General features: G+C 40.3%; 1 protein-coding gene across 1 annotated transcript in view; it reads left to right on the forward strand.

Annotated features, from left to right (window-relative positions):
* Nucleotides 1-4,631: 4,631 nt before the first annotated feature.
* The window catches only part of LOC138032457 (AP2-associated protein kinase 1-like), a 23,694-nt gene continuing 8,325 nt past the window's right edge, over nucleotides 4,632-20,000 (forward strand). Inside the window, exons 1-8 of the mRNA XM_068880136.1 lie at nucleotides 4,632-4,986; nucleotides 7,009-7,127; nucleotides 7,335-7,440; nucleotides 14,081-14,307; nucleotides 17,119-17,156; nucleotides 17,275-17,356; nucleotides 18,892-19,024; nucleotides 19,734-19,837. Of these exons, the coding sequence (XP_068736237.1) occupies nucleotides 4,875-4,986; nucleotides 7,009-7,127; nucleotides 7,335-7,440; nucleotides 14,081-14,307; nucleotides 17,119-17,156; nucleotides 17,275-17,356; nucleotides 18,892-19,024; nucleotides 19,734-19,837 (921 nt within the window). The 5' untranslated portion in view covers nucleotides 4,632-4,874. The remainder of the gene's footprint in view (nucleotides 4,987-7,008; nucleotides 7,128-7,334; nucleotides 7,441-14,080; nucleotides 14,308-17,118; nucleotides 17,157-17,274; nucleotides 17,357-18,891; nucleotides 19,025-19,733; nucleotides 19,838-20,000) is intronic.

Below are 20,000 nucleotides of genomic sequence, written 5' to 3' on the forward strand. Positions count from 1 at the left end.
TTCTGCATTCCTCTGAGTACCTCTTGGTACCTATCTGAGTCCACTAACGTCTTGACTTTATCCTTCAGACTCCTTGAGTAACCACCAAAAGCGTCAATAACGATGTTGAACTTTTGAATCTTGTACCCTGGGTGCTGTCTCTTGAGTCCTAGTCGCAAAGGCGCATACTTTAAGGTCTTCTCCTCATCTTTCTGCTTTCTGTTATCCATCCAGGGACAGCTCATCTCTATCAGCATCACCTTCTTGTTTTCCCTGTCTACGAACCTAGTGTCAACTCTGTTGGCTCTTACTTGCAGGTGCTCCGCGAAAACAGGCACATTCCAATCCGCCGTCACCTTGCCGTCTTGATACACCGGTTTGGGCTGGACTGGTGAATACCAGGGTGGGATGGCGTCCGCCAGCTGGTAGCCCTTAAGCATCTCAAAGAATAGAATTTTGAGTGCTGCGTTGTGCCTAGTCAGTTACAAGGTTTGCACCAGTGCACTGCAGCCTGATACCACTGGTGCGACACTCTCTTGTGCCTTTCGACATAGCCTGCATTTCTCATCACCGCCTGTGTGTGTCTTGGTCTTCCTCGAGGCGTATAGCTTAGTTGGCAGAAGTTGCTGATATAACTCTTGTAGTTCCGCCACTGTCTTAATTGGAGCTGTTTTCCAACCTGACAGCCAATCAAAAAATTCCTCGTCCACATCTTCATCTCTCATCTCTCCGCTATTAATTTCCCTTGCCATCCCTCACTTTCAATCTCTGCACAGCCTCTGCTCTGGTTTACTTTCTTACTCCACCCACTGAACTTCTTTCTGTCAATTACGTTCCCAGTTTCCGTAACCCCCACTGGCTGTGGGTACTGCAACTCTAATCGTAATCCCAGCTGTTTTTGCGTAACTTTCTGCATCCTTTATCAGCGATCTGCTCCCTGTACGAGCCGCCTTCTCCTCCGGGACTGTCTCACCAGGTGCATAGTTGGATCGTTTCTTGGAATGCAAGTTCATAGCTGCCTTTATCTTGATGGTCTTGTACTCCCTCTCGATGGACTTAAGGCCCCGCCCTCCTAACTTCCTAGGTAGGTACAGTAGATCTGTGGAGCTCAAAGGGTGTTTAGCTCCATTAACAACCATGACCTTACGAGTCTCTCTGTCTAACCTCTGCAAATCCGCAATAGTCCACACCTGGGTTCACATGAAGTATAAAGCCGGAAGTGCGAACTGATTGGTCGCCAACACTTTGTTGTAGTCTGATAACGGACTCGACCATATCACTGATAGTCTATCCATGTACACCTTCTCTGCATTCTGAAGAACCCGGTTGTCTTCATGACTAACATTCTCCAGTACTCCCAGGAATTTATATTGTTATCCTTTTTTCAAACTTTCGATCACATCATCTTCCCTGATAATCAACCCGTCCGACGTCTCGAGTTTGCCCCGCTTCACGTGAGCCACTGCGCACTTTCGCTCGTTCCACGCTAGCCCGATATCTTCCATCGCCATTCTCGCATCACTCATCACAACTTGAAGCTTGCCTTGTGAAGTTGCGTATATCTTTAGATATACAAGAGATCCGTGACCTTTTGGCTAATAGGTCTCGAGAGTCGATAGCCTTCAGAAGCTCGCAACTTCCACGCTAGGGGATTTATACTCATCGTGAACAGCCTCGGACACAGGGCATCGCCCTGGGGAAGACCCTTTGTTAAACTTATACGCTCAGACGTCTCCATCCCTTTCACAGTTCTCACGGCAATCTTTGTGTTCCACTTGGCGCTTAACCTCGTAATCACCTCGCCTATCCACCTGGGAAAACGATGAAGAGAAAACAACTTTTCCAACCAACGGTGATCCACGGAGTCATACGCTTATTATCATCATCATCATCATTATTGTTATTATTATTATTATTATTATTATTATTATTATTATTATTATTATTATTATTATTATTATTGTTATTATTATATATAAACGAATATCAGAAATAACTAAATTGAAAGCACCTTAGCTACTGCTAAACGCTCGCTAAGACCATGCTTAATTATACCTATGCCAAGTGGATTCGCATCTCCCTCCAGCATGGATATCTAACAAATCACCAACTATCATTTCCTACAAATGAATGAAGGGGGTAGTTTCTAAAGAAACTGTGGTGCTGCGTCGGTGGGGAAGTAGTTATCAACGGAGTTGATAATGTTAATTGGCCACCGTACAGAGTGGCCACCGTACATTACATTATCAACTCCGTTGATAAAACCAAATTTTTATTTTCCTACAAGCCACATTGGACGCCTCACCAGACTTCATACTGTGCTTGGCGTACTTAGAAACTTCCCTAACAAATGGCTTAATACGCTTCCTAAACTCCTCCCTTAAAGAGGAAAAAGAAACGCCCAAACTAGAATGAAAATGCTCCTTGGACTTGGCTTTACAATTCTACGAACCAATGGGAACGCAGAGGAAGACTTCGGCAAAAGCTTAATCAACCGCTCGGTGACAGCCACAGGACAAGTAACCTTGCCAGATCTAGCGAGAAAAGCAGTGTGGCCTTCCCTATGCTGATCGTTTTCGTGCTCAGGCACGTAAACTGACTTATGATCACAAAAAAAAAGAGACATCACTAAGTGCTATCTTCCTAATCTCGTCAATGCGAAAAAGGCCAGCAAAAACAACTAAAAGGACGAACAAAAAACGAAGATCGGAAAGCGAAAAGCTAGAGCCAAAATGCGCAGCAATCGCCTGTACAGTGTTACCGACAGTGGCTCCTTAACCTGAACTGGGCGCGCAAGCCTTCTTTTGGCATCTTCTATATAAAGCAAACTTTACTCGGAAGAATGGCGAACAAGACAAGCCTCGATACCAGCCATTGCGTAGCCCCACTTAATAGCATAAACGGGAGATTCTATAGAAGATATGCTGGTGTTATTCTCAGACGAACGTTCAGCTAATTCAGAAATAAGCAATGCTCTATGCAAAGGTTTTCCTGATATAACGAAAACACCAACCTTCGACAAAGCCCACTAGTGCCAACGCAACCAGCCAGATTTGTACTTCAGCAACGTGGAAGGAAGCTTAGCATCCAATTGCAGATCAATGAGGCCTGGAATCACATCACTCAACAAAGAATCGGTCAATGATTCCGCTTCAAGACAAATCCCGGAACTCAGGACATCTGAAAGAAAAGAAGAAATATCGCGAAAATCAAACAACTACTGCGCCAATCACCAAAAATACCGATGCGGGCACAAACCACGACGAGACCACACAAACTCGATGCACGCCAAATAATGCTCAAGCTATGCCAATTCAGGCTCAAAATGTGCCAAATCAGGCTCAAAACGTGCCAATTCAGACTCAAAATATGCCAAATCAAGCTCGAAACACCATCCGTAACACCACCAACAACCCACCCAAAATCCACTCGCAAAGCCAACATTCTGAATTTTGGGCAAACGCGAAAAACGGACGGGTTGGACTTATAGATAAGCATCTGACCTCGGCCTTCCAAAATGAGGTCATGTATGGCGGAAAGCCCAAAAACCTCCCTGACGAGTGACTTAAACCGTGAAGGTCCATCACATAAGTCCCACGACCGGAACAAGCCGTGACAACTCGAACGGCGTTCACGACGAAACCCACCGCAAACCCAGTTACTCTCTCCACTCCAATCCCGGACGAAGGCATCAACACCGGGGCAACAGTGAGAAAAAAACTTGGAGTTGAAACGCGGAAGCTGAGCGTTATAATAGGAGGCAAAACGGTCGATCGCGTGGGGACCCCATTTGGCTTCAGGCAGTCGAAACACGGAGGGATTGACCCGCCAATCATCCTTGTCAACTAAACGGCTTAAGAGATCGGCCCTCTCGCTGGGCGACCAGGGAATCCACTACCCTTCCAAGGCAATACCATGGGAAAAACAAAGGATACTCGGAGCCACCGACTGAAGATGGACCTTAGAGCTACCAATAGAAACTATCCTGGCGGCACTCAGATGGTCGGTAAAAATTTTTACCTTCTTGAGCTCAAGTGCTCAACAAAAGAGAGCAAAACAAAGTAAATAGCTTACAGTTCACGAAAAGAAGTCGTCGATCGTGAACATACCGCTGGTCACAGTGCCGTAGAGGGAGGCGCAAAAGCCTCCGAAAGCTGTGTCGCTCGAGTCGGAAAAAATAACAGTGGACGAATCAGGGGGAGGCGGAATGGAGTAACCATTAAAAAATTCAATGCTTTTAAACCAAAACTTCAATTCGTCTAGAAGAGCGGGAGAGAAGCGAGCCGACCCTTTGCATTTTTTCAAAGAGCATAATTTAAAAAAGCGGTGGCATAATTTGGAAAAAAGAGCGTAATGTTAGCATAATTTGGCCAAAAAAAACCACAATGCTACTAGCATAATATGCCACTTTTACTAGCATAATCTATAAATGCCTAGGTCCATCCTCTGTGGTATATCATGGATGGGAGGGTAAATGTTCGGGGATATTAGCTACACCAAGTTAGCGATAATTATTATTATTGGATATTTATCATTTTCTGGACGTGATCCACTCTAGAAACGTCTCTTACATTGACCTCGATTTTGTTAACCATTTCGCCTCTGAGGGGTTCCTCGTTGACGATAAATATGGTCTGGCGTAATTTTTTTGCGATGAAGGAAGACCGGAAGTTTAATTATCAAACTTTTGGGCTCTTTTAATGTTCGGGAAGTAGTAGCTCGCGGAGATTCATGGGGTGGTTGTCCGCCATGTTTTTTTTTTCAAGTGGAAAAGTGGAAAGGAATCTCTAATTTCCATCAAGTGTGCCGATATTAGTGGCAGGGTTCACTCTTTAATATGTAAACACACCAAAGCGCTAAGATTTAGTGTTGGGGGTTCCTGATTCGTGTGAAAAATGAAGAAGTTCTTTTCTTCGAGTGGAAGTGGCGACCACCAAAGCAGTTTTGTGGGAAAGACATTCGTTGTTGGAGGGTGCCAGTGCGTGGTGGAGGAAGTTATTGCTGAAGGTAAAGGGGTTTTTCCGTTTAGATTTCACTTCTTTGTTGCTTACGTTTAGTTTTTGAGTTGAGGTAGCGTCGATCGTTTGAAAATTCGTGGTAGCCAGATAAGTTATTAGCTTGCTGAACTTAATATATTAAGCATTCAGAAAACTTTATAATGGACAATAAATGATGACTTCGATCATCCCAAATTAAGGTTCTGTGTTTATAAAAAGTTAAGATATTACTAAAGTCAACATATTAGTGGGTGATTGCATAATTAGAAAGACAACAATAAAAAAATTGGTACATTGCAGAATGATTTGTACTGATTATGATGATAAGTTGTATAATCAAGTTGCTGTTTAATGCAGACTGCAGATTTGTTGTTCTATTAAAGCTTACACACATTTGCCTTTAATATGTTGAATGAAGTAGCTAACAACTATTCATTGAAGTGGAGGTTGCTAGTGGTGTGTAACATAATATCCACCGATGAAATGGTATTTGAAATGAATTATATATGAACTGCGGATATATTTCATATACCATTTCATCATTGATTTATTCCTCATGGGACCATTAGAACCCACAAATGACCAGGTCCCAACGTTAGTGGCTTCATAGCTCAGGCGGTTAGAGCGTCGCACCAGAATTGCGAGGTCACGGGTTCAAACCCCATTGAAGTCCTGAATTTTTCAGGCTTCTCTAAATAATTACAAAAATTGCGCTCATAACTGCGAAGATCATAGCTTCACTTGATAATATCCACCACTAGCCACTGACACTGAGGTGAATAGTTGGTTTTGCATATACTAAAAAAGTGAGATAATATAGCACAAAAAGATGATTTATACTCATCTATTCCTGCAAACGATTGCAATATTTTCGGCGCAAATCCTATGTGAATTGCTCAGAGGTGAATAGCAAACGATATTTGGAGTTTGAGTAGCCAATCAGAGTGTGCCTTCAACATTATCCACTGTTTTAGCATATACTAAAAGTTATTCCCAGCACAAATTTTGGACATATATATACAAATGTACATAACTAACTGCATATATAACTTTCTGTCAATTTCTCCTCAACTTGGACTGTGAATCCATTTGTGATCCTCCAGGGGGTGATACGTTGTTGGCTCAAGGGATCTACTGAACTGACTACATATATATATTGAGGCAAACAAATCAAATGCATTTACATGTACAATATAGTTGAAGGGCCACCATTGCAAGAGTTCCTTGATGAATCATGGACAGAGAAATCATGAAGGATTTTTTTCCACCCTAGTCGTGGAGCGCAAATAACCTTGTCCCAATTAAGCTCCCACAGGGCTCCTATTTTTCAGGGAATGGGAAAGTGACTTGACATTAATGAAATGCTAAATCAAAGGTTAATCTACCTCCTATTGCAAACACTTATTATGATTTGCCAAAGGTGAGGTGAATTCTTGTTTTAGTATAATTACACAGGTGATCACAGTGTATTTGAGAAATATGCCTTTTCCTTAAAACAATTAATTTCTTTGTCTGTCACCTTGACAAGACGGCTTGCAACTATTTTTGGTGATTATCGTGTAATAATCATCTCAACAGCAAGCAATCAGTGCAGAGAATTTTCAGTAATCACCTATGTAATTATACTAATGTTTGTCATTCAATGTGGATTCAGGTCCTGTAATGCAGTATTCAAAACTTTCATGGAATGGGCTTTAAGTAAGTCTTCGTTTTTTCATTTTGAAAAGAATTTGAACACAGCATTGAAGATCATGTAGGCTACCTAGAAAGGAAAACTTGAATTCCGTGGTGTCATTTTCCTGATACCGTTAGTTACTTCAATGGTTGACTGAAATATTTTGAAAATTATGCAAACATTTCCATTCAAAAAACAGCTGACCAATCAGCATCGATCCCTGTTGTAGTTGCAACATGAGCCACAGAGATTCTGTAGATATATGTTTGTAACAGCGTTTTACCCATACGTCTGGGTAAACTGTGGTTCTGCATATCCCCACATTTTTTTGATTAATAATATTATTTTATCCCACAGGTGGATTTTCACTGGTGTTTTTGGTCAGGGTACCCAGTGGAAAACGACATGCACTCAAGAGAATCTCAGTTAACAATGTGCATGATCTAGAAATCTGCAAGCAAGAAATTGAGATAATGGTTTGTGACTGCTTTTCGCTAACTCTTAAACTTTAGTCCCTTTAGTTTACTCAAGTGATCTGATCATTGCAAAAGGTGCTCATGTACTTGTTTGCATGACATGACTTTATTGCATTTTGGAGAGACTGGAAAAATGACAAAGTGGATACATACACGTAATGTGGTAACTGAATTCATGACCTAAACTCGAGGATATCTTTTCTATAGAAACTTTTATCAGGCCACAAGAATACCATCAAATACCTTGGTTGCACCATCAATCAGACCAGCCCTGGTATTTACGAGGTTCTCATACTCATGGAATATTGTAGAGGTATGTTGGAACAATGTGCTTCCTTTCTGCACTTTGTCTGGAAGATTGTCATTGCTGTACCTGCCAACTACTCAGTAATTGATCATTTTCCATTGACTTCTCAAGACCTCTGAAGATTCCTGATGATTGCCAAAGGTTACCAAAACAGTTGTTGCGTACTCTAAAATAATGTTTTTATTTTTTCATGTCTTTGCATATAATTTTATGAATATTAAGTCTGCAATTATTATTATGATTCAGAAGTCATGAGAAAGTCAATAATAACTTACAGTACTTGAGTACGATTGGTGCTTTCAAGCAGCTGTCTTTTTTGCCCATTTGAAGTGTGTGAGTCAGCATGTATAATTTTAGTATGGTTTGATGTTATATTTGTTTCACATTTCAAACTAACATAGTTCCTTTGTTTAAGATTATGATATGAATTATAATTATTAGACTTTATGCACATGTGCGCCATAAAAGATAGATAGATACTTTAGATAGATACTTTTATTATAAACACCTTGCAGCCATAGGCTGAATTACGGAATATATACAACTTTGTCTTAAAGAAAGAAGAAAAATTATCTACGTATTATAGACATGGCTAAAAATAAAACTGTTCTTCAAACGCTCGCTTTTGCATTTGGGGAGGGTAAAATCTCTTTTGCGTCTCAGTGCATATTTACAACTCTTCCTTTGGGGGAGGAGGCTGTGGAGTCTATGAATGGGGTCACAGACTATCTCGTCGAACAGATCGGTTGAAATCTTTTCTCTCCTCTCATGAAGTTTCGGAAGGCCAGCTGTTACTACTGCTACACTATATGACAGGTCAGGATAGGTGATTCTGAGTGCCCTCCTTTGGATCCGTTCCAAATCTTCGCTGATGTAGTTTGGTAGGGAACGATGGAATACAGGACTTGCATATTCCAGGGCGGGCCTAAGGCATGTCACGTAGAATAGCACAAGTTCACTTGGTGCAACTCGAGATCTCTTAAGTTGTTTCAAAAAGTAGAGATGAGACGAACATTTTCTACTTAGTTCAGAGGTTTACATGTTCCACTTTAAATCGTGGCTAATGATCATGCCTAGCAATTTGGCACTGGTGACTTATTCAAGAAGTTTGCCATTTAGGACTACGGGTTCAAAATCGTGGTTGTTGTTTGAGAATCCAATTTGTAGTTCGTTGCACTTGCCCTCATTCGCTTGGAACCCATCGATACTCGCTTGTCTTGAAAGGTCATCCACAGGTTCTTGGAGTTTGCTCTCACTGCCCTTTGTAACTATTTTGGAACAAGATGTGTCGTCCATGTATTTCCACATGTCAGCTGGGGTTTCCAGATCATTAATCATGACAAGAAATAACCAGGAGCCTAATTTTGTTCCCTGGGGGATGCCGGATGGCACAGAGCGCCATTCAGAGTGACAATCTAGGGCAAGTTTAACTCTTCTCAGCAGACACACAAATTGGGAGTAAATGAGGGGGCAGGGAATGTACTGGCAAGGTGTGGATAACACTACCTGTATGGATCACTGGATGAGGGGCCTTGGCGCCTAGCCGAGGGTATGCCTCATGCCTGTATTGCAAGATGGGCTTAGTTGCTGGCATAATGTCCTGGCATAATGTTATGCCAATATGATGGCTGTGGCTGTAGGTAAAAACACTATAGGTTTAGAATTTTATAGTAAAATATTCCAACCAAGTGTCACAGTGCATTACTGTTTGGTAGAAAACTCAAATTTCAATGCAAGACCGTAGTGTTCATACGGGCTCCAGGGAGAGTTGTTAAAAGGAGGAGCACGAGGCCATTGATTAAAGAACTAAAAATATTGCTTCTTTGGGGGTCCTAGTTTAAGTTTAAGAAGCGCTAGACTTACATTGACCCAGAACGTGATATGCCAGTCATGGATGCCTGCAGCTCAGGCAGTGGTGGTGGCACCAATCCTGAAGCTATGAGAGACAATGAGGGGCTGTCAATGTCAGAGAGGTTTAGGAGGGACCTTGAGTGGTTGGTGAGCAAAGTCCAAGTGAGATATAACCCACAGTAGAGTCTGAGGACTGACTGACCAGGTTCTTGGGTTGCAGTTTGAAGCATATAATCTTGCAGAGCAGTGACCGAACACACGTCTGAGGTTGACGTTTCATTGGTGAGCCTGGCTGTCTCCCAGAAAGGATCAGTTTTAGACTTCTTGATTACAAGAGCACACATCAGAAGACTGAAAGGGTTTGGATAGAGTCTATGGAGAACCGATGAGGAAATAGGGGAGCAAGCCTTCTTTACAGTGCCATAGGAAATTTTGATCCCCTTCATAGTTTGTAAAGGAAAGGCATCAATTGCTGAAAGGTCCATGGGGCAGTCAAACTCTACGTGAAGGTGGTTGAATGCTGCCAGAAAAAACTTTAAAGGCACGTGAGAGACGGGCTGGATAGGTGAGTAATGAAATGGATCACGGTGGACGCATAGGCATGTAGAAGGGGTAGGAAAGAATAGGTGAAAAATAGTATGCCATCTATCACTGTTCTTCTTTGGGACAAGACTGAGCGGTGAATTGGGAAGGAGGACTTATCTTGCCCAGTAGATTTCATTAGAAACCTGGTCTCCCCAGTTAAGGTCTTGGTAAAGGAAAATGACGTGTCCGCAGAAAAATGAAATTGTCGCACAGCCATTTTTTTGTTTATGGTCAAACTATATTCACTGTATCATATTGAAGCTAATAGATTGAATTATTTGAGTTTAAGAATACCATACGTTGTAGCCAGGCATGATAGTAAAAAGAATTAAAAAAATTGTTGTCACTGACTGAAAAACTTTTTATGAACGTTTCAGTTAAAATACTACATGTGTAACCTTCTTCAGCATAAAATGAGTGCTTAAAAGAGCTGTGGAAACTGCACTTGGGATTATCAAGGGCCTTTTAACAGGGCCAATAGTAGAGTGCTTTCTTTTACCAGTTATTCTGCCAACAGTCTTTAGGGTTAGGGTTTAGCCTCAGTGAACTTCTCCCTCCAATACTGTGCTTCAGCAGAATATAGCAAGGTAGTTATCCTGTTTCGAGCTTGTTTGTACTCTTGCCAATTATTCAGGGTTGCTAGTGTTCAGTTACAGAGCTTCAAGAGTTTAAAATTAATTTGTAAGAATTTTTTTCAGGAAAATTTACTTCACAGCTCACTGATTCAAGATTTGCAAAAACAAAAAAAATTGAGCGAGACGCCATATTAATTTTACCTTTACCGAGACCTTAAGGGCAAGGTTTGTGGCTGCTTTCATACGGAAGTCAATGTCACAAGAAGGCCACATGAAAGTGTTGAAGTTACTTTATAATATATAATATAATAGTGATAATATATAATATATTATATATATAATATATAATAATATAGTATATAACATTTAGCTCTTATTAACTGAGCAGGAGGTCTTTAATGGAAAGAATTGAAAAGGATAGTACAATACGCTGAAAAAGCCAACAGCCATTTGTGGATAGAATTGATGTGGGTTTTCTTTTTACTGGGGGAGTAGGGGACAATAAATTGTTTACCATCAAGAGAAATGGTTACCAGTACCCCTTGTCTGAAAGGCATAAGTTCTCTGGCAGCAGGGTGTCAAACCTAACGCGCTCATCCTTAATATGGCCTGTTAAAACTTGATTGGGACATGTGCTGATAACAGAGACAGTACTTGAGAGAGGGTAGGAAGTATATGGTTGCTGGTGCTGGGTTGGTTGAGAAGGCTGGCGACGACCTTGGGATCGGTAAACTGGTCTAAATGCCATGGTGTTTGTCGAGGTTGCACAGATTGAAGTAGCAGCTCTTGCAGTAGTTTGTTGTAGTTTTTCATCCATGATGTTGGAAATAGGTATGGCTAACATGGTTGGGATGTGCCTGCACGTAGAACATGCCTTGCTAGATGGCCATCTTGGTTAACTAGGATTTACCTGTTGTTGACCACCTGTCTCAAACAGTGCATCGTTGGGTGCGGTGATGGTTTCTGTTGATTGACTGGGGTGAAACATCCTCAGTAGGAGCACTTGAATTGGAGGGGTTCACGGTGGAGTGTGAGAATTTCCCTGCCAGTTCGGATGGATGGTAATCTGCTTTGTGCCTTGTTCCAGTTCCAGTTCTGTTGTTTCAAAACAATAATAAAATTGTTGTTTTTAAACAACAGAAGGCATAATACCGTACCCTGTTTGTGAGGCCAGAAAATTGTTAACAAACAAAAACTTGAGCTTTCTGAGAAAGTCAAGCTGAGAAGGGTCACATGGCAAGATTGATTGAAAGAGCCAAATAGGGTAATGGCTCCACCTGGTATTTGCTTATCGGCATTAACTTCTATTTTATTCTAAAATGTTGAAAAGAAAAATCAGAATTGAACTAGTTTGAAATTATACATTCCCACAGTCCCCATGAGCAAAGTCAACAGCTGACTATGTTTGGCTATATCAGCTGAACATGTTTCTTCTTTGTCCAGTCGCTTGATCAACATGCCTTCAGTGGCCAATAATTTTAATTTCTTTATGGGTCCAGTGAAGTCCTCACATCAGACAAATTGATCCGCTCTGAAAACCCTGAGCATTGCACTGACCAACCAGCTGTTTTCATGTTCATACTAAATTATTATATATCGAATTAGTCACAAACGCAAAGGATCTCAATAAGGAGAAATGCTGTACATAGCGTCTTCTCAGGCCTTCTGATATTACGCTATGGTGCGATTTCGCACAATCGACCTCAAATCGCATCCGATCGCGCAATTCACGAAAAATCACATAATTCACAAAAGACGCACAAAATTCATAAAATGAAACATAAATCAACACGTTTCTTTGAAATTCCTGCATAAATACACCATTTTTAAGATGATTTATCTTGGAAAAAGGCTTAAAAACCTTTGTCACCTTCAATTTCGTAAACATTCGAAGTTCAAGGCTTTAATGTTGGGGACATGGTACAAGTCTTCTCCTATTGGTGCAACACAAACACGGCTAAATACGAGATACAAAAACCCTCAACTTGGCGCGTAACATTGTTTCGTTGCAAGTTTGGGCTGATGTTTCCCGTTTTTCACCTTGCATGATCATCTTGTTGCGCAACAAAAACATTTGTTGCGGGTTGAAGAAAGTTGTTGCGAAAAGTAGAGCACGGGTCTACTCTGAGCAACAAATTTTGGCTTTGTTGCTCGTTTTTCATCAAGCTCACAACTTGTCGCGCAGCAAATGTGCTCGTGTACTGGCAAATGAACCAATCAGCGCGCTGCATTTCTTTAACGCGCAACAAATGTTTTTGTTGCGGGTCAAGTTGATCAAGGTGAAAAACGCGAAACATCGACCAAAACTTGCAACGAAACAATGTTGCGCGACAAGTTGAGGGTTTTTGTATCTCGTATTTCGCCGCCTACACACACCACTGAAATGATGACACAGTTGCCTTCTCTTAGAGAAGAGATTTGTGAAAAATAAGCGAAGTTGTAAGTTTTTCGCCAAAATGTAGTTTCTTTCGTTGAAAACTGATAAAAACTTACTCATGGATAAGTTTGTTGTGAAAACAACCACTTTTTCTTCGACGAAGAAGGAAGTTCCCACATTCCGCCCAATCTGACAGCTCACGATCGAGCAAGAAATTACCTGACAGGTACAGTCCACGTGGACGATGGACTGATGTTTTTCTTGTCGTGCAATATTAGGGCCGTTTATACAAGAGAAAATAAGTCACGGCTTACTCTGGCCACGGTGTACAAAATACGCAAAAGGAACTATTTATACGAATATATATTCCCAGGTCAATATAAGCCGCAGCTTGAAAGAGACATGAACGTAGATTTTGTACCATTTATACAGGGGGAACATTCGAGTCTTATGTAAGCCGCGGCTTATTTTCTCTCGTATAAATGGGGGTATGGCCCTATTGTGATTGACCATCTTCGGAAGTTTGTGGTTGACAAGCACCTTGATCATTCATTTGACATGTTAGCTGTGTCCTTTCAACTTTTAACGTGGTGCACCGGTAGTGCAGAAGACCTCATTTTTTATTTATTTATCCCAACTAATGTCAATCAAGATACATAATTACTGTTCCTTTGTGTTCAAAATGTCTTTGGGGCAGCAAAAAAGTGTTTTTCTTAACCTGAAACCTCATAAAACAAGCTTAAAATTGCTGAGAAAAAAATCGCATTATTTGCATTTTTTAATCGCACCCTATCAGAAGGCCTGTCTTCTCCCTGCTGAATAATTAAGCCAAGCTGAGCTCGCAATCGTAGATGGAAATCAACAGTAATATCAAAACAGAGATGAAAGTTGTGTAATATCTTTTCGTGATTGAGGGTCTTAATAGTACAAAACTCAATCTTCTAAATAAAATTATTATTGGATCACTTAAGTGTGACTGATATGGGTTTTATGGTACATGTAACTGCAAACCAGTTGATTAAGCTAAGCGTATACTCCAAGTTAAAAAACTGCCTTTATATCAGCTTTCTTGTTATCCTCTTCATATTGCTTTCTATGTGTTTCTGCTTGATTGCTGAATGCTGCACTACATGTACAGTAGTTCTCTTTGCATTTAAATTTTTTAGTAGCCCGATGGTGTCAACAAATTTTCTCTTGCCAGGAATACCTTCTTTTTTATTAAGTTTGTGATGTCAATTCTTTTTTTTTATTTTTAAAGAGGGCCATGTTGTCCAGTTGATGAATGAGCACATCAATTCAGGATTGAGTGAATCCTTAGTTTTGAAGGTTTTCACCGACACATGTGAAGCTGTTGCTAAACTGCACCATGCTGACCCTCCAGTCATTCATAGAGATCTCAAAGTGGAGAACATTTTAAGAAGTGATCGTGGAGATTTCGTGCTGTGTGATTACGGTAGTGCTACAAGAAGAATAGTTGATCCACAGGTACGTTTTAATCCAGTTACATTAATGTCATCATGACTATTTTACTCAAGGGGTAACTCTTTGTTACTAATACTGGTACACTGTATCTTATAGAATCGCATGAGTAAGAAAAAGCTCCCATTGTGATTGGTAGACAAAGGGAGGGTATTTACGTGTAGCTTGGAATTGCATGCCTGGCAAGTTGTATTGCACTTTCATGAGCCTGGAGCAAGTTTGTTTCATTTTGTTTCTGAAACTGAAAGCCATGCTAAAGACATTTTGTCCCATGCAAATGTCACAGAAATCGTTGCAAAACAACGAATTTAGACATGATGAATGTCTTCCAAATTTTATTTGAATTTGACTTCTTAGCTGCTTTCTCTCCGAAGTACAAGAAATCATCAGCAACAACAAGAAATGAACAAAACATCAGAATAACCTGAGAAAGCCAAAGAAATTGAAGCTAAAGCTATAGATTCCTCAGGTCCTGGCCAGGGACATTGTGTTGTGTTCTTGAGCAAGACACTTTACTCTCATGATCCCTCTCTCCACCCAGGTGTAAAAATGGGTGCCGGCAAAATGCTGGGGGTAACCCTGCAATGGACTAGCTTCCCATCCAGGGAGTCCTGAGTAGTCGCTTCATGCTATGGAAACCGGAGATAAGTGCCGGCCTGATGGGCCTTCTGGCTTGTAAGCAGAGACTTTACCTTAAAGTTTACTTTTTTTACCCTACAAACTTATCAAAATGGTTTTCAAAGGTATTTTATTGAGCGGCCATGCCCATTCAGCACCGGATAACTTTGCCATAGAGAAATCCTCATGTACTGAGTTTGAAGAAGTTGCCACTGTTCTTTCCATGAAGAAAAAATATTTGAAGAAAGATGGTCTTGGAAACAAGCCAAATGCAGGTCAACCAGTCGAAGCAGAAATTGAGAAGATTTGCTCATCAGGAGCAATTGGTTTACAAAATCCATGAGCACTGCTTCATCTTGTTTGGTGGAATAATGTTACCCACCTGGGAATGCGAGGAATTAAAGAACAACATGCCCGCCAGCCCAGTGATTTACTGTTACGGAATGGTATATTGAATACAACGAATGCCAAACATAGAACCACCAGGGGTCCGAAGGAAGCGCAAAGAAATGGCCAAGAAAGTACAACAATAAAATGTGGACAATGGACAGAGCGGAGCGAGATCCTTACCATGCTTTTGTTGAGTACATTTGCCATCATCCTAAAGGTGACGATCCTAGTAACTTTTATGTTTCTCTCATACCAGTCCAATGACTGGTACAAGACAACTCTAGTTGGTAGAAATACGCCTGCAAAGGTGATGAAGAGTATTGCTTTAACTGCCACCCTTGGTGGTAAATTTACAATTTCCAGTTCCCACAAAACAGTAATTCAAATGCCACATGGTGACTTCGACTTTCTCTTGAAGTCTCTGAGGTGACTGGTCGTTGCAATCCAGAGTCATTCTCCAGCTACGGCCACAATCCTGAGGATAAACTGCAAAAGATGTCCCATAAGTTGGCTGGTTACAGTGCTGCCAACACTGCTGAAAATGACCATTCAATGCAAGTTTTGAGTGAGTTTGCTGTTGACATAAATCCTTCTGTTCAGCCACCAGGAGCATTTACATTTACGAAAGGAACCAGTCCCTCTGGTTTTATGGCAGGAGCAGTAAATGGTTTGCTTAGTGGAACAACTTTCAACAACTGTCCAGTAAATATTTTCCATCAATTTCCAGCCTAATGTCAATTGACTGTGGTAGGATCTCTCTGCAATAAAAGACGCGTTTTTAGTGACTTTTAAGCTTTAAATTTAAGAGTTCTTTTCTTTCTAATGAACCACAGACACAATATTCCATATTTAAATATTGTACATGAATTCTGAATGAAAAATAGTTTAAAGCACTTACTGGTTAATTTGTTGGAGATCTTGCTAGAAGTTTGTCCTTGCTTGTTTGCCATATTTTGCCAATTCTTATGAGAATCAAATGGGACCACTTGTAAATGTCTGTGATGTCTATGATTTCTAATTTTAGCATGATTCCTATTCGCTGTCTTTTAAAAGTTGACTCCAAAATGGCCTTTTTGCTTTTGGTGCGCTTGCTGAGGATGTGCTTGTTTTCTCTTAAGACTCATGTGATTCAAGGAAAATTCATTGCCTAACCGGTGGTAAATTTCACTCGAAAAATCAAATCACAAAGCGGTGAGTGTGATCTTGGTTTTTCAAGTGACATTTGCCTTGGAATTCACAAGTTAGGCAATTAAGTTTTCTACAGAATTTATCTATGTTACATGTACATCATTATATGCTGCCTTTCAAAGGCCAGGCACAAACCAGAAACTACCTAAGATCTCCTTTCTTACAAGGATTGCTATATTGGAGTGTTGTGACATTTCATCGCCTTGTGCATGTGTAGTATGTTGAAGACAGCCTGTACATGTGTATTTTATGTCATTTACAGTCATCAAGCCATCATGTTAATATTCCTCTGCAAGTTCTGTTCTTTTTCTTCACTTGTGTTTAGCCGTAAAAGTGGTTAATGTCATAGTGTTCTCTTAATGCTAATCCATATAAGTAGTTATAATATTATACAATTTATGGTGATAACCCTCTCTTAAAAGTAACACAAGCACCGTTGTACTGTACTTTCACTCTTGTTGTATTAAAAGAACAATTTGTTTGTCAAAATTGAACAATCTGTGCATTTCATAAGTTTCCAATCCTGTACCCATGACTTTCCACTCTGCCAGCAGCACACGCTTCATCCCATTGGGTTAATGAGGTGTCAGGCAATGCATTCTAACAATTTTTGCCTTTCAGAAAGATGGAGTGACTAAGGTGGAAGAAGAAATACAAAAGTAAGTTGAAGTCATATTTTTACAAGGGAATTAAAAAATGTATACGCATGTACTCTTGAAATTGTCCACATTATGGAGGTTTAAAAGCTTACAAAAGAATTACCAAATTTCTTATTAGGTACACAACGCTATCTTACCGTGCACCAGAGATGATTGACTTATACAGCGACAAAGTAATTTCCACCAAAGCTGATATCTGGGTATGATCATTTCCTCTGACTTCTCTGGCAAAGGCTAATGTTTCACTTTGCAAACTATTTCAATAATAACTACATAATAATGTGTAGATTGCTGAATTTTTCTTGGTGAAAGGAGCGCTATAGTGGTCTCATATCAAATGCAGAAGTACAATGTAGGTAACCTACCTCTTCAGAAAGAAGAGGTCAGGTCAGTGCTATGAGATGTAATTTGATGGGTTGTTTTTAAGAGTTATGACCTGAACGTTCTGTATGTCTATGAATGTGTAACTAAAAAGGCTGCTTCCTGATGCAATGATGAGCGAGTTTACATGTATGTGTGTGATGGTGATCAACCTCCTGAAACTTACCATGCCTGTCTACCTTATCTGGTAGTAGAGAAAACCCAGTTTTTAAGCTTAAAAAAATGGAAGCAGACTTACACACAAGGTCAACTTGTACATAGGTACACTTTGAATACAGTAATTTACATAACAGGGATACAAAGTCAGTCCCTCTGGAATCACCTACACAAGCCCTGAATACATTTTTCAGGGCTGAAGGCATCTTTGCATACATTTTTTTTTTTTGCCTTATTAGCACAAGGCTAATGTTTTCTAGGCAGTCAGCTGAGAATAAAGCATTGCATACAGAATGTGCATTGCAAAATGAGCCATGTTTGAAAACTACTTCCCGATATACCAGAATAATCTCTGAGCAATGATGCTTTGAAAATTCAAAATTTTACAAAAAGTGTATGGGATCATTAGGGGCCTTTGCCATCCAATAATTTATACGTTTTTGATGCCTAATGGAGCGGTTTTCAATTGAGTGTCGAAAGTAATTAGTGAATTACTTTGGTTTTGCATTACTTCACTCATTGATTGGTTCAAAGTTCTCGCGCCAATTTTTCAACCAATCAGAAGTGAAACCAAAACCAATCATGGCTCGCACGTGCACATTTTCCCGCGCTTTGTGTCGGCTACGTGTGATTACTTCGAGTTTTGATTGGTTTACTGGATTGTCTCCGTCCTTTTTGATTGGCCAAAGTAATTACTTTGGTTTTGGTTTTACGACAGTCATTTGAAAACCGCTCTAACTGGCTTGTTATCAAAGCTAAAAGACTGAAAACTGGAGATTTCACGAAGTGTAACAAGTTCTTTTTCCTTGGAAAGTCAGTTAATGGAGACATAGTTTTTCGTGAGTGATTAACATAAGTGAGTGATTAACCCATTGACTCCCAGGGGTTCCCCATTGACGAGTAAAATCGTCTGGCGTTAGACAGAGTAAAATACTAAGTCTGGCCGGTTTCGGCCGCTTTGGATGTCGATGGGTTAATTTGTAACTAGCACGATGCCATCTGAGATCAAACTCACATGTTATTGAACAAAAATTAATGTAAAGAATGATGCGAGCAAGGATTCCCTCATAAGATCATTTCCACATGATATGAATAAGTGTTGTGATTCAAATTAAGGCTACCATCTATTATAAGAGTCTCTTTTCTGGGAAGATTTCCTAAGCTCCTATCAGTAATTAAATTCATTTGGTATTTTTAGGCTCTTGGATGTCTTCTGTACAAGCTGTGTTTTTTTACTCTCCCATTTGGTGAAAGCCCTCTTGCCATACAAAGTGGTCAGTTCACTTTCCCTGATAACTCACGACATTCTCATCAGCTGAACAAACTTATCAGTAAGTTCATTTTCTTCAGTTTTGGGTAGAAATGCGCTTAAGTATCCAATACTTTGATAAGCATTATTTCTGGAGGACTTAAGGAACATCTAAGCAAGTCACAGCTACTGCCAATACATGTAGATGCTTCCTCCAGAAAGCACAAGCAAATCAGCCCAGAAAAAATGTTCTCTATATTCTTCAATCGCATGCTATAAAAGCATGTGACCCTAAATATGGCTTATAACATTTTTCCTTTATTCCTTTGATTACTGAAATATTTTCAACTTTACATTACATTTAAATTGAGGTTAGGATTGTTTTTAGCATAGTTATTTATCAGTTACAGTTCAGATGCACTTTAACTAAGGAAAAAAGAAAGAGAAGCTAACTTTCTGTGCATTTAGGTCAACAACTATCTAGAGCGGTAGCTTCATAGTTCGTTCCCATTTACACAGATTCATGTAGGCCAAGCAGTCTTCGTTTAGGGTTAGGGTTTAGGGCTAGGGTTAGGGTTAAGGTGGGAGCATTGTGCAGTTTTTCTTCATTGAGCAGTTTTTGTTGTTGCATTTAGTGAGTTCTTACCTTTTCTGCCTAGCCCTCCCCACCCCCTTCCTTGTCTAGGGTCTCGCAGCAAAGCAAGGGAGCAGCCACATGATCTGTGTTAATCCTTTAATATAATCCCTTGAAATACAAAGTGCCTGAAAATCATGTTCTGTTTTGTTTTCAGGTTACATCCTCAACCCAGACCCTGACACCAGACCAGATATTTACCAAGTTTCTTATGCTGCTTTCACATTGAGAGGACTTGACTGTCCTGTTCCCAACTTAAATGTATGCTGGGATTCACTTTTATAACTACTTTGTTTTAATTTGTCCCTGAAGGGGCCCCCATTTATGAGTAAAATCTGTGAGTGGCACTATTGGCGTGAAAGGGTCATGAAGGGGGACATATATGGTGTTAATCCAAAGGGTCAATGGAAGGGTTAATGCAGGC

The sequence above is a fragment of the Montipora capricornis genome, chromosome 14, assembly GCF_036669925.1.
Source record: "Montipora capricornis isolate CH-2021 chromosome 14, ASM3666992v2, whole genome shotgun sequence".
Taxonomy (NCBI): domain Eukaryota; kingdom Metazoa; phylum Cnidaria; class Anthozoa; order Scleractinia; family Acroporidae; genus Montipora; species Montipora capricornis.